Source organism: Balaenoptera physalus (genome assembly GCF_965194825.1).
Source record: "Balaenoptera physalus genome assembly, chromosome: 1".
In the NCBI taxonomy this organism is placed as follows: domain Eukaryota; kingdom Metazoa; phylum Chordata; class Mammalia; order Artiodactyla; family Balaenopteridae; genus Balaenoptera; species Balaenoptera physalus.
In genome coordinates, this window is record NC_138882.1 from 25009275 (window position 1) to 25024515 (window position 15241).

The 15241-nt window shown below is 53.1% G+C and overlaps 1 protein-coding gene across 3 annotated transcripts in view; it reads left to right on the forward strand.

Annotated features, from left to right (window-relative positions):
- STUM (stum, mechanosensory transduction mediator homolog) overlaps positions 1–13980 on the forward strand; it is a 63970-nt gene extending 49990 nt beyond the window's left edge. For 2 of the 3 annotated variants that reach the window (XM_082428122.1, XM_082428123.1), the window contains 2 exons: positions 5160–5339; positions 9859–13980. In XM_082428122.1, coding sequence (XP_082284248.1) covers positions 5160–5339; positions 9859–9893 — 215 coding nt within the window. In that variant the 3' untranslated portion in view covers positions 9894–13980. The remainder of the gene's footprint in view (positions 1–5159; positions 5340–9858) is intronic. The other variant, XR_014254408.1, reaches the window with a different exon arrangement.
- The last annotated feature ends 1261 nt before the right edge of the window (positions 13981–15241 follow it).

A 15241-nucleotide genomic window follows, 5' to 3' on the forward strand; every position in this document is an offset into this window, starting at 1 on the left:
CAGTCTGACCCCTGCCCGCCTCCAGCCCCGTTTTTCATCCCTGCCCTGAACGCCACACCGTATGCTCAGCTCCCTGTGCCCTCAAAGTCCCCTGCCACCCTCTGAGCTTCCGGACGGACACACTGCGTCATCTCTGGGATGCTCTTCCCCTCCTCCTCCCCTTGATTGTTTCCCGTCAGCTTTCCAGACCTCTCCCCACTTCATGTTCTCTTCTGTGAAGCCTTTCCTGATAAACCAAACAAGATTCGTCACTGTTCCTTTTGCGACCCAGTGTCCCCACCAGAATGTGAGCTCCCGGCGTGGGACCCGGCCGAGCCCCACCTCCTGCTGCACTCTGTATTCCCAGGGCCCAGCACGGGCTCATGGTTGGTGCTCATGCAATAAGTTAGAACTAACCCGTCGCTGCTGGAGAGGGTTCGTTCTTTAGCGGGTAAGACTCATTTATAGTAATTAACACCTCTTCATATGAAAGGGTGCTAAAATCATTTTTTAAATTTCCGGTTGAATAGGTTAAAACGATGTTTTTATGTTATAAATCCATTCACGGGACTTCCCTGGTGGCGCAGTGGTTAAGAATCCGCCCGCCAATGCAGGGGACACGGGTTCGAGCCCTGGTCCGGGAAGATCCCACATGCCGCAGAGCAACTAAGCCCGTGTGCCACAACTACTGAGCCCGCACGCCTAGAGCCCGAGCTCTGCAACAAGAGAAGCCCCCGCACCGCAACAAAGAGTAGCCCCCGCTCTCCGCAACTAGAGAAAGCCTGTGCGCAGCAACAAAGACCCAACACAGCCAAAAATAAATAAATAAAATACATAAATTTAAAAAAACAAAAAAATTGTACAGTTCAGTGGCATTAAGCACATTCACATTGTTGTGCAACCATCTCTACCATCCATCTCCAGAACTCTTTCATCTTGCAAAACTGAAACTCTGTGCCCATTAAATAATAACTCCTCATCTCTTCCTCCCCCAGCGCCTGGCAACCACCATTCTATTTTCTCTTCCTATGATCTGACTACTCTAGGTTCCTCATACACGTGATATCAGACAACATTTGTCTTTTTGTGACTGGCTTATTTCACTTAGCATAATATCTTCAAAGTTCATCCATGTTGTAGCCTGTGTCAGAACTTCCTTCCTTTTTAAAGATGAATAATATTCCAGTGTATGTATATATCACATTTTGCTTGTCTGTTCATCCATCTGTAGATACTTGGGTTGCCTCCACATTTCAGCTATTGTGAATAATGCTGCATTGAACATGGGTGTACAAATATCTCTTTGAGACTCTGCTTTCAGTTCTTTTGGGTATATACCCAGAAGTGGAATTGCTGGGTTATATGGTAACTCTATTTTTAATTTTTTGAGGAAGGGCCATACTGTTTTCCATAATTTTCCTTAATTTTTAATGTAAGGATGCAACCTCCTGGAATGAAAAGAGCTCATGCTTCCACACTAGACAGATCTGGGTTTAAATCTGCACTCTGCTATGTGGGCAAGTCACTTAGCCTTTCTGAGCTTTGGTTTCCCCTTCTATAAAGTGGCAACCACTATCCAACTGTCGTAAGGATTAGAGGCAGTGTGGTTAGGAGAGGGTAGCATGCTGCAGCACACTGTAGGTGTGCAGTAGATGATATCTGTGTTAATTTTACTTAATATTTCCCCCGCATGCTTGCATTCACCTTCTACCATCTTTCTACTTCAGTGGTGTTCTCTTTTTTAATGGTGTCAGCTTGTGTTCATCTCATATCCCACAGCATGATACATGAGCAGAGGCGAAGAATGGTGGCACACACTTTCTAATGGTCCCTATGTCCTGTTTCCTCCTGTGTCCACTACCAAGCCCTGAATTTGTGTCCCCATCATTTTTCAGCTCTGCTTTCTTCGTTTATCTTAATCATCTCAGACACTTTCAGTCTACTCAACACCTTGCTGACAAAACGGACTGTCCGTCTTCCCTGGTGGCGTAGTGGTTGGGAGTCTGCCTGCCGACGCAGGGGACAGGGGTTTGATCCCTGATCTGGGAAGATGCCACATGCCGTGGAGCAACTAAGCCCGTGTGCCACAATTACTGAAGCCCGTGCGCCTAGACCCCGTGCTCTGCAACAAGAGAAGCCACCCAATGAGAAGCCTGCACACCGCAACGAAGAGTAACCCCCACTCACTGCAACTAGAGAAAGCCCGTGCGCAGCAACGAAGACCCAACACAGCCAAAAATAAATAAATAAATAAGTTTTAAAAAACCAAAAAAAACCAGACTGTCCATTTGGTGAGAGTGGGAGAACAGCATTTGCCTCCCCAAATCTCCCAGAGGGCCACCCCCGGTGCTGTGTCAGGAACACAGAGGGGCTGTTTAGACTTGAATCTTGATCTTGAATCTGTTTGGTTGATCTTGAACCCTTGGTAATTACACTTTAGTGAGCATTATCTTTATTTGAGTGGAAGGAGAAACTTGCTTAGAAATGCAGATTCCTGGGCCACACCTTAGACATCCAGCTCTCAGATGGACACCCAGGCATCTGCATTTTAAACAAATACTGCAGGTGATGATGCAGGTGGTCTGAGGATAAACTTCACACTGGTTGCATTTCTTTGGGTCCCTGTATCCCACCTGCTGTTCACCAGGCACTGTGCTGGGCTGGGGGCAGAGGTGGATGGGATGCCACCTGGGACCTCAGAGGAGTTCTCAGTAACTCAGGAGGCAGAAACACTCACAAGCAGTGGCAGTTGTTCGGATGAGGAGGAGGACGGGGCAGGGTTGGGATCAGAAATCAGCCTGGTGGACTCAGGGGACGGCCTTGGATCTGAGGCACAAGTGTGTGGGCTGAGGGAAAGGCCACATTAGGAAGCCAGTAGAAGCCACCAAGTTTGGGCAAAGAAGGGCCAGAAACCAGGGTGCAGAGAGGGAGGGAAATCAAAGCTCCCCCAACTCCGTCCACCCCGACCCCTGCCTGCCGAGCAGTTTCCTCAAGGAGCAGGAAGTATGAGAAGTAGGAACATGAGAATCACGGGCTGATTTCCCAAGTGGCTTGCATTCTCGTCTGGACCTGCTTTCCCAGGTCACTCCACCTGTGAGGTCAGGATGACAGAGCATGGCCATCAGCATCAGACAGCGGTGGGGTCAATGCCAACCTGTGAGCGTGACCTTGGACAAGATACTCAATTCTTGATTCTGTGTGTGTGCGTGCTTTAAAATGTAGGTTTTATTATTAGTTAGGTATGGTGAGGCCAGCAGATCAGGAAACTATGGCCACTGAAAAGATAGTTCTTTTCTCTTTAACATTCCTCTTTTATTGAAGTATAGTTGATTTACAAATGTTGTATTAATTTCTGGTGTACAGCAAAGTGATTCAGTTATACATATATACGTTCTTTTTCATAGTCTTTTCCATTATAGTTTATCACAGGATACTGAATACAGTTTTCTGTGCTCTACAGTAGGACCTTGTGGTTTATCCATTCTATATATAATAGTTTGCAGGAAAGATAGTTTGTTACTCACAGTTCCTAAGAGGAGGGGGCACACTGCACTTTGGGGGTGGCGAATGAGGAAGGCACAGTTAGGAGGCAGAGGGAGTGAGGGGAAAACGTGGGGAGGAGCCTTTACTGTGGTATCCATGGGAAGGAACGGCAAGACAGGGTAAGCAGGTTTAGGATTGGCTAGTTTGAATCATTTCAGTGGTCTCTGGGGTGTAGGGGCTGCCCTAGTGGTCTGGTACCTGGTTCTGGGTGATTAGGGTAGGGGGGAGTGACCCAGAGTGAGAGTCCATAAAGGAGGAGTTTGGGTGTGGGCTTTGGATCGGTTGGCTTGCGTAAGAAAGTCATTCAGTATCTCTAGGACTTGGCTAGCTCTGGGAGGGGGTCTCTCCAGGGTCAGCAAGGCCCCAGATATCAAAGCATCAGAAACACCTGCTTAATACAATATGTAAGATAGTGTGGAGGGCAGAAGGATGCCCCCCCCAAAGATGTCCACACCCTGGTCCCCAGAACCTGCAAATATGGTACCTTACATGGTAAAAAGGACTTTGCAGATGTGACTAAGTTAAGGATCTTAAAATGTGGGAATTACCCTGGATTATCCGGTGGGCCCAATGTAATCACAGGGGTCCTTATAAGAGGGAGACAGAAGGATCAGAGTCAGAGAGAGAAGATGTAAGGATGGAAGCTGAGGTCAGAGAGGAGAGATGTGCAGCTCCTGGCTGTGATGACACAGCCACGAGCCAAGGAATGCAGGCAGCCTCAAGAAGCGGGAAAAGGCCAGGAAACCAACTGTCCCCCAGAGCCTCCAGAAAGGACCCAGCCCTGAGGACCCACTGCAGACTGCGTATCTCCAGAATTGTGTTGTTTTAAGCCACTAAGTTTGCGGTAACTTGTTACAACAGCCATAGGAAACTCATACAAATAGAAGGAAGGCCAGCTGCCTTGCAGGGTCACTGAGGGGCTCAGAGCCTGTGTAGAAAAAAGCCTGGCTGGAGAGGAATGTCAGTAAATGTGGCAATATTACCCGCAGGGCTCTGGGACGTTTGGGACGAGGCAAAGACCGTGGACACACCCGCCACGTTGCTCTGTGCCTTGTGGCTGCTCAGTAAACCTCGGGCTCTCTGTGCTTCCCCTTTCAGGTCTGCGGTGCTTGGGGGCGTCCCCTCAGGGAAGGGTTCCGGGAGATATGCCCTGGCCTCTCTCCCCTCTGCTGGCACCCGCAATCAGCGTGTGTGCTGGGGGTCATTTCCTGAATTTACCCTGTGGGTGGCTTCCGTGTCACCTCAGTGGCAGCAGCTCCTACCTCTGAACTCTTAGGCCCTAAGGATCTTTGCCACACGAGGTTGGTGCCCTTTCCACCCGCTGTCTGTTGTCCTTGCAAGTGGCTGCACCGTTGCTCCTTAATGGCAGGGCCCGATTGTCATGTGACATCTGTGTTCCCCCAGAGGCCCCAGGACTGTGCTGGGTCCTTGGCATCCCCAGGCCATGCCTCCTCCAGGCTGGTACATTGGCATCTCCAGTACGGGCAGCAGAGGTGGTCTGAGCGGGAAGGTGCCACACAGGCCGCTCTCTCGGAGCTGCCGGAGGGCGAACCGCTGGGCCCCAGGCTAGTGATGAGCACACGTGCCGCTGTGTCTCCCAGCGCCCTCAGAAGGCTGTCCCCTCCGGCCTCTCACAGGGACGTTCGTCTCGGCCTTCACCGTGCTGTGTGGTGCCCGCACTGACCTCCCGGACAGGCACGTGTGCTGCGTCTTCTGGCTGAACATCGCTGCGGCCCTCATCCAGATGCTCACGGCCATCGTCATGGTGGGCTGGATCATGAGCATCTTCTGGGGCATGGACATGGTCATCCTCGCCAGTGAGTAGCCGCTGGCGCCACCCCTCCCGGAGGCGCTGGAGTGGGGCCGGCAGGTGGGGAGCAGGGCTGGAGGAGGGGCAGGGCCCAGGGTGGTCTGGGCGTTTGCGATCCTTCGGGGCATGGGGGCTGCGCAGGGCGATCTGCACACCTGGGCCCGCTTCTCCTCCCAGGGCTCACCTGTGTCCTGCTCACTAGTGCCCGTGGTCGCCTGGCTCCGGGACCCTCCCCGCACGGCCAGCACCGAGGCCTGCAGGGAATCTGAAAGACCTGAGCCGGAGGGGAAGGGTGTGAATCAGGGAGGGAGGGAGCCCCCATTCAGCTCAGAAACAGCCCAGATGACAACCATGGTAGCAGGGGTGTGGCCCGCGTGAGCTCAGATCCCCTGTGCCTCCATCATGCCATTTCCAGAAAGAAGGAAAAGGCCACTGGGTATGTTTGCCCGCAGGAAACACTGTAACTGTTTTTTTACAACTAGAACAGCATCATTTCAACTTCTTTTAAACTAAGCTCTTTGTTACTTGATGCTAAAGCCTTGCTCTTCCTAATTTGTCTGCAGTGGACCTTCACCAGTCACTTAACACAAACTTGAACCCGACACAAAACTACCAGAGAAGACTTGATTAACATTTTAAAAATAACCTAGTGAGATCTTAAAACAGACACCTATTTTAAGCAGCCGCGCTCGTCACCCTGTGCCCCTGTGCATGTCCCTGTATTGTCACACGTTCTGTCTACCTCATTAGGCCTCAGTTCCTCACTAACAAGGACCACGTCTCCTCAGGCCCTTTGCCCTTCTCCCCACACCCCGCGCTCCTACTGTGTCCTACACCTGACAAAACCATTGGCAGGTGGAATGTCAGTGCCAGAGGTGAGCTGTGCCAGGTAAGGACAGCAGAAGCAGGAGGGGAAGCCCAGGGGTCGGGGGCTCTAGAATGATCTAGAATGATTCCTAGTTGACCCAGTCTGAGTTCAGGATCCTGTGAGGATCCCAGATTCAGGGCACACACAGATGCCAGGGCCCAGCAAGGCTCAGGTCAGTGACCAATTAAGCCACCAGGCCAGAGAAAATGCAGGTCCCTGAGCCTGAGCGAGTTTGGCAGAGCCCGTAGATTGGTCAGACAGGCTGCTTGGAAGCAGCTCCCCCCCTGCCTGCGATGCTGGACTGCCAGGGCATCCCAAAGTTAGAGCTGGGAGACAGGGGCGCCAGAGAAGAGGGAGGGGGACACTGGGCAGGGAGAAACTGAGGAGCAGTCAGAAGACAGTCCTTCCTTGCTGGGGAGAGCAGCTCTCAGGGCAGGGGCTGCTGTCAGGGAGGACGTCGGGGAGTGGGCAGAGCAGGCAGAGACCAAGGCAGGCCCCTCATGGGAGCCTCGCCCCATGGGTCTGTCCACGGACCACTTGAATTTGTGGGGAGGGGTGCAGAGCATCGCTAATTGGACAGAAGTGCTGCCTGTCATCCCGTGAGTCCTGAGAAGCCAAGTCTGACAATTTCCCAGGGGAGTTGGGTGCTTCCCGAGAGGCCTGTGTAAGCTCCGGACCCTGGTCCCAGTTGGAAACTGGAAGGGGCCTCTGCTCTCAGAGGTTTCCTCAGCGGCAGATGGAAAGCCTGTGACGGCTGCCCCATCTCCACCCAATATGAACCCTGACCCCTCTTACTGCATCATCTCCTCATCACACAACTGTCTGGCCAGGCACTGGGGCATGTCAGTAAGGAAATTTCCTGTTAGAGCAGCACAAGCCTGTGTCACAGGGTGGGTCTCAATAAATGTGTTGATGCCTAATCTGATCCCTAGAGCTTTCTGGTATTCTTTTTTTTGGTCATGCTTGATACCAGGACCCACAGGGTCTGGATCTTAGAGATAGCTTCAAGAACTCCCCTTATCACCTCCTAGAGGAGAAAACAGAGACCCGAGAAGGGCAGATGGGGACCTGTCACTTCCTCACCTTCCATCACCCTAGCTGTTGACTCAGTAGAAATCCCTCTTCTGTGGCTGGTGTCGGGGCCGTATTTGGGCTGCAGGCTAATCAAGTGCTGGAACCCACCTCCCCACCCTTCCTACCCTCTACCCCCCCAATCCAAGCTTTCACTGTAGGTCACCTCCTTGGTTCCAGGCATGCTGTCTTTGTGTCAGACTTTTTAGAACACTGTTTGGGGGATGCACTTGAGGGCTGCACCAGAAAACCCAACACACCTCACCGCTACCCACTTACCCCACCTGGCCACCAGACTTGCTCACCCATCTCAGCAAGGGGTGCCTTTGCCCTTTCTCCAAAAAGTAAGCCCACCCTCAAAGGATGAGTAATTGCCACTGTTGAGATGGTGCTGTGGGCTGGAACTGCCCCGAGCAACAATGGAGTGTGTGTATCCCAGGATGACTACGTAGACGAGAATAGCCACAATTGACTTATTTGTCCTGGTAGATAGTTGGATAAGGGGCTGTTCTTTCCGGTGTCACTCCAGCCCCATCCTGTGAAAATGAAGGGAACTTTTCAATTATAACAATACAGGGTGATTTTTTTTACCTGGCATTGCCTGGGGTGTCATCAAGAAATGTACCATCAAGAAAAACCTCCTAAGAGGGGAATCAGAGAGATATAGATCAAAGTAAAAGTTAAAATCAGGAACTTATAAGGCCGCTGCTCTGTTTATGTTAATAATAACAAATAACAGTCAACAACAGCCTGTATTGGTTGTGGGTCAATAAATATTTGGTAGTTGTACGAGAGCCTCTTTCTACTGCCATACCCATGACAGACATTGCTAATCAATCATAACACTTCCTGCTGAATAGTCTTACATGTTCTTAACACAGGGCTTCAGGCAGTCACTATCAATGGATCCAAGATGTCTGCAAGATAAAGTCTGTTTGCCATCCCCCACCTGGGTCTTTCCCAAAGCAATAGGTTTTATATATGTGGCTCCTGTCCACATACAAGGCGAACCCCGTGGCTCAGACAGAGCTGGGCTGGGGCCAGGATGGGTCACTTCAACATCTTTAGGCTGTCACAGTTAAACCTGTCCTGTACCCGTCCCTCTTGGGGTCCATCCAGAATTCATCTCAAGACAAACATGGGTTGGAGGTGGAAGAAGAGTGAGGGACAGGAGGTGAGCAGAAGAGTGGCCTTGGCTGAGATACAGAGGGAAAGGGAGAGAGCTTCTTGGCAGTGTCTCACCGAGTGTGACCCCCAGGGAGGGGAGCACGCTCTCTGTGCGCTCCTGCAGTCAAGTCCACACGCCTGCTGGGGCTGGCCGCTGGCCGCAGTGGCTGGTCACCGTAAATACTGGCCACAGCCCGCTTCCATCTCCTGGGCCCCACTGTGCATTCTCCCTCTTTTTATATTTCAGGCAGTCCCTCTGGCCTCTGTTTTCAGACTGTTTTCTCTTTCTCTTTTTCTCCTCCTCCTCATGCTGCCTCATACCCCTGTGTTGCTCCAAAGTTTCCCAAGGTGAGTCTGTTGGGGGATGACAGGCCTCATGCCTGGGCTGCCTGGGGCCTCCCCTTCACTGCCCTGCCCCGCACCCCCAATGCACACAAACACCCCCGCTCCCAGTTGGTCAACAAGCTTCTATTTTCAGAAGCTTCTTTTTTTTTTTTTTGAAAAATGTTTAAACATAGACACAAGTAGAAGGCCTAGTACAATGAGATCCTAAGTGCGCATGTTGGCTTTAACCATTATCCACTCATGGCCACTCTGGTTTCATCTGTTACTCCCTACATCTTCCTCTACCCCGAGCACCTAAATTTGATGAATATCTGGTAAATAAAGAGAAAAACTACATGTAAGTCCCCTGATGCCCCTCTGTGGGCTGAGTTACCAGCTAACAGGGGTAACCGCTCAGCAAATTCCAGACTTATAATTTCACCCTTAAATATTTCAGTAGATGTCTTTTTTTTTTAAAAAAAAAACAAAAACCACAATACCCTTTCATGCTCGAATAAACTAGCATCAGTTCCTTGATATCAACAACGGTCAATTTTTTCCCATGTCCTCGTAATCATCACCAAGGCTTTAAAGGCTCGAAGCCATCAGTCGCCTTGGCCTGTGCCAGAGACGTCCAGGTGATGGAGCACGCACGCTTGGCTCCCGCCTTCTGTACGCTGTCTTCCTTTTTAATTCTTTCCTCCTCTCGGTCCACATGTACCAGATGCCCATCACTTGGGGAAGCCTGACTGGTACCTTCTCCCAAGGCTCCGCATTGGGAAATCACAGCAGGCCAGTCTGCTGGGGCCACTTTTGTGCGGTAGCTTCAGGGGTGTGGATTCAGGAGCACAGTGATAACCTTCCAAGCCCCACCAGATCTGCAGCAGACACCCTCCTCTCATATATCCCCCACTAAACGCAAAGATCCACTGTTCTCCATTCATCCCTTTGTTTCCCATTAAAAGCCAATGACCTTGGCAGTCATTTACACCTCTGTGTGAATAAGTTCTAGCATATTCTTGTCTGGGGGCACCGCCTGGAGAAGTGCTGAGGGATGTGGGTGTCTGACCATCTCTCCTCTGCTTCTTCCTTACAGGCTACAAGGAGCAGGGCATCCCACAGCAGCTGTGAGCCCGGGCGAGCCACTGAGAAGCCCGGTGTCCAGGAGGGCCACGTCAGGCAGAGGCGGGCACGGGGTCTTCACATGTTCTCTTCTGCCGCTTCCCGGGTTTGGAGTGGAAAGAGGGGACTTAAAAATATTATTTATTTTGAAAACGCATCTGCTTTTCTCAGCAGGCTCTAAGGGCTACCAGCTCCTCCCGCTGCTCCAGACAGCCCTGTAGTGCAGACACACAGGGCATCTGGGTTGGGTGGGGAGTGGGATGGAGATGGGAATGCCTAGAGAGAGGCAGGAGCGCCCCGGCTCGGCCCGCTTCGCGTCACCCGCTGCCCACAGCGAGGGCGCGAGGGGCCGCCAGTCCAGGCAGCAGTGGCCCCGTCCTGACGAGCAGGGCTCGTCAAGGGGCAGGACTGCAGCGGACACCTCCTCCGGGTGCCCAGCCCCTGCCAGATTGGTCTCCTGGGGGCAGCGGGAGTGAGGATGGACAGACTCCAGCCCAGTGTGGAAAGGCCTGCTGTGCCCTCAGCTGTCAGGGGGACGGATCCCCGCAGGTGTCTGCTGACCCTAATCGCAGCCCTCACCTCCTCGTCCCTGAAATCTCCAGGCCTGGGTGTGTTTGACCTTTGTTTCCCTGGGAAGGAGGGCAGTGGCTCTATTCCCGGGGCAAAACTGCTGGAATTGCCGGATGTTCATTCACAAATTTACCAACCCAGGCTTGCATGGGCAGCCTTTCCCGTTAAACTTAACACCATTTGGGGTCCACACTCCCTTTTCTGAAATCCTTGGGGCCGAATGGGTCTCTGACGTGACAAATTTTGCATCTGAGGAGGAGAATAAGAGATATTTGCCGTACATTTCCTTACAGCCCGGCAGAGTCTGGACAGCACACCACCAACAAACGCGTGACCATTTCTGCAGAGAAACATGTGACTAGTCAGACTAATTAGGATCAATAAAACTGTAAATAGCCTTACCACAGTACAGGTCAGATTTTGCCACTAAATAAGCTATGGGAGAAAACTCACCATTTGAGAGCTTTGGCGGTTTTAGAATTGTGAAAAAAGAAAAAGAAAAAAAAACTGTATGGGGTGCTGGCCCTCTCTCTGAAAATCCTTCTTGCAAACAGATGCATTCAGGTGGTACTGTTGGTGTTACACAGGGATTTCTCCTGTTGCAAAGGGACAGTCAGGCCCTTTAAGACACCTCTGTAAGTGATTGTTACAGAGCCGGAGTCAACAGAAGCTGTCTGATTCAAGATCAATCAGAAATTAAGAGAACGGAGATCTAAATGACAGTGACAAGGTGGACATTTACATGTCTGTTTTCTTTTCATTTTCATTCTAATGTAGGAATCGCTAAAATGTGGGACTGGCCCAAAGCCGAGTTTTTGGCCTTACTGGACTTTGTGCCATTGGGTGTGTTTCTCTCCAAGGGGCATTTCCTATCCATCAGGGGCTCAGTCAGAATTTGGCCAGGGCTGGAGGAGTGGCCTGTCTGGCCTTTTTCCCCATGCTAGATGGGAAGGCTTGGGGAGCCGGCTGCAGGACAGGTCCCTCGCTCCACCGTGAGCCCCTTTGCGAGCCGCTGCTTGCATAGTCTCTGTTCCTACAACCCTCCACCTGGGGCAGTGGCCCACCCACCCCATCCACTGGGCTTTCTAATTACAGTCCTGCTGGGAAGTGGACCTCAGGGTCCCTGTGGCCTGGAGAGCAAACCGGCATCCTGGGAGAGACAGAATTCCTACCAGCCACTTGCTCCCCCAGCCCACCCTGGCCCTGACTCAGGGGTGGGTTCTCTCCTCCTTGGCCTGATCCTACCCCGCTGTCCACCCCTTAGTTCTGATGAGCTGCCTGGGGCCGGGTTGCACTTTCTGGACACCTGGCAGTGTCTATGTCTTCCCCCTCCTTTCTCCCCGGCCCCAACCTGGGCCTTTGCTGCTTCTTTCACGTGTGGAAGCCTCTGTGTTTTCAAGGTGTGGGCTCAATCTGGTTTTATGCAGAAAGTCAGAACCTTCTGCTGTGTGAAGACAGCAGCCTCCAGGCCAAGAGGAGGGCAGGCTGGCGGCTGGCTGCTCTCGAGGAAGCGGCGTCAGAGCCCAGAGCCTCCCCTAGAATCAGATCAAAACAGCTCCAGCTGAGGGAAGTAACTCCAGCCCACGGCCCGTCACCCCAAACAGCTCCCCCGAGTTTGCCTGACACCCCGGAGAGATAGCAGGTGTCAGGAGGGGACTGCCCCCACAGGGAGAGGGTGGATCTTATTTTCCTGGCATGGCCGGGGGTGGCTGCCGAGGAGGTAGAGAAGACAGAGGAATTTATGTCTCGTGTTTAGTGACACATTCAGACACAGGTGGAGTTTTCCTGAGTGACAAGTGTCACTATGTGTCCCAGTGTGGGATGGCTTCATGCCAGGGTCTGTGTGCTTGGAAGGACATCTCCCCTCCTACCCCCCAGTTCCCCAGATCCTCCCCTCACCTGCGGCTGCTTCTCCAAGCTTGAGAAGACACCAGCCTCAAGAGGCAGCCCCTTTCCAGGTAACTGACGTGCAGAAGAAACCAAGAGGACCCCAGCCCGTCTTCTGAACAATGAGTCTATGAGGATTGCCAGGCGGGTGGATCAGCTCAAAATAGCTTCTCTCTGAGTGAGACCATGGTCTCAGCATCATCGTCATCATTAGATAAGGAACAGCGGCTGGTGTACCGCTAGTCCTCTGAGCTGGCCGCTCAGGCTTTTAGATGGCCAAAGGTAATTTATGAAACACCAGCCAGCTGAAAAGCATAGTTCTCTGGCCAGCGAGAGCTTGGTTGACACACAGCCCTTTGGTGACAGATCTGGGCTTACCTCAGTGGTGCAGCACAAGGGTGATGGTCCAGAAACCCCAGGGTGCATTTCAGGTCCAGCCATTTGTCAGTCAGAATTCCGTAGGACATTCCTAGGCCCCTAGGGTGTTTGGGGCAGGGATCACAGGCACACAGAGAACTTCACAGTGAATGAGATACTCCCAGAACCTAATTATGACACTTGGAAAACAGTGGCAATTCCCTTGGGCCAGAGCAGGATCCTGGAGCAAGAATGAGCCACCTGGCCGCCTGGGAGTGTCTTGTGGACAGTGGAGACAGCTGACCTGGACCTTAAGATCGGAGCCCAAGCCAAGACTTCGGGCCGGGAAGGCCGGGGTCCCCGTGGGGAGCAACAGGGGTGGATGGCTCCCGGCTCCGGTCCGGCACCCCTCCTGCCTGCCGTGGTGCTGGGGCTGCAAGCAGGAGCCCTCCCGCAGCCCCTGCCTGACGAGCAGCAGGCCTGGCCTTGGAGCCAGCCTCTGGCTGCGCTTGAGGGAAGGTAAGGAAGGGACACGAGGCCCTCTCTCTGCTGCCTCGGACTCACGTGTCAGCCCCAATGACAAGGGCAGCCTCTAGATGCTGGGCCCTTGCCAGGCACTGTGGCGTGCATTTCATCTCCTGTGACCCTTACCGATAGCCTGCCGGGGAATTGGAGGCGGGGAAATATCAGTGTGCGGGGATGGGAGGGGGTGGGGTGGTTTTCAGATGTCAGAACTGAGGCGCCAAGAGAGGGTCCGCTCGGGGGTCAGTGCCCGGCCCACCCAGAAGTAATAGGGTGCCACCCTGCTGCCACCATCCTGGGCGGCCCTCAAACCTGCGCTCCCTCGATGAAGGCAGGCAAACCTGCCTGGTCCCAACACGCAGGACCCTGCCCAGGGGCTCCGGTCCCTGACCCACCGCGTCTCAGAGGCACGGCAGTGACTTCAGCCTCATCTGGGCGCCACCAGGGCTGAGGGGCTGTAGGGAGCTGGCAAACAGGGAGTACAGAAAGAAAGCCACACGGCAACGTTTCCCCCTGGAGGAACGGGACCCAGATCTCAGAAAGAAAACTCAAACACCAAGCCCTGAGGCCAGCGAAAGGAGACACCGAATCCACAGGACCGGGAGGATGGCTCCCAAAGGCCTGGGGCTCCTGAGGAGGAAAGCAAGGCACTGGCTGACAGTGGTCTTTCTGGGCCATCTTGGCTCTTTAAAATTAAAAAAAACAAAAAAACAAAGACCTGACATGTTTTCTTTAGTGAGCCCCCATCCCTGCCCAGACAGGTGAGTTTGTGAGGGTCACTTCCGTTCTGCCTGAATCCAGCTCCTCTGGCCGTTGGGCCCCAGCCAGGGCCGGTCCCACCCTGGGAGAAGCGCTGGGCCATGGGGATTTAATGACAGGATTTAATGACACTGTTTTAATCCTGTTAGTGATGTTGACAGAGAAAGCCTCCTCAGTTGTGTAAACGGCCTGGGGATGTGTAATTGAGATGTAAGTCCTCCAGTTGTTGGCTGCAGGGGCTGTTCACTGCTATTGCTACTCCCTCTGCCGGCTTGCTTAGAGGGCTTTCAACAGGGGCATGGGAGGTGGATGAGCACTTTTAAAGCACCCACCGCCACCTCAGCCACACAGACCCTCCCCAGAGACCATGACCTTGTCTGTGGGACGAGCAGTTTGAAGCAGTTGCTGACCCTCGGCTCACACACACTCCCCCATGGAACCTGGCCTTTGTCTCTATGGGCTCCCTGTGCTGGCCTCTAGCCGGCCTACCAGTGGAGGCTCCCTGTTTTGCTTTTATGCATTCAGCAAGCGCTCCGTGGGCACTGAGTGGGCCAAGCAGGTCCTGGGCGTGGCTTCGGAGAAGCAGCTCAAAGATACCACTTCCCTGGTGAGCAGCGTCTCTAGCATCCCCACCTCCACAGGTGGAATAGCAAGGTGAGTGGAGGTCCAAGAGGGGAGATGCTCTCCAAGGCCTGGGGCTGGAGCCTCTCCCCCCCAGAGAGCTCTGTGTGTATTGGAGGAGACAGGAGTCCAGGCTGTCAGGGGAAGGGAGGCTGAGGTCAGCCTGAGCAAGTGGCGATGCCCGGGGTCCTGTATTTTTCATCACTTTTCTTCCCGTTGGATTCTCAGAACTTCAGAACGTTCTTGGGCTCAACAGAGGTGTTGCTCAGATTCTCATAGATCCACCCCAGATCCCACGTGGAGACAGGATGAGCCACTCTGGTGACGGATGGGGGAAACTCCAACCAGAGTGACCCCGAATGTCCCCCAAGCCTGGGGGGTGAGTTCCAGCCTCAGCGCTATTCGTCTCTCCCAGTGTCTTGTGCCTCAGTTTAAAATCTATAGCTTGGGTACAAGGAGGGGCTTGGGTAACCGTCCTTCTTCCCACTTCTCTCAGAGCACAGGGCTTGGAGGATGAGCCTTGTCAGGCGAGGGACGGACAGGGAGTAGCCGGCCCCACGGACTTAGAGGCCGGGACTCTTCCTAGTAAAACAGAAACACTGGCCCCCCCAGTTCCGCTCTCCCTTCCTGATCCTGCTCCA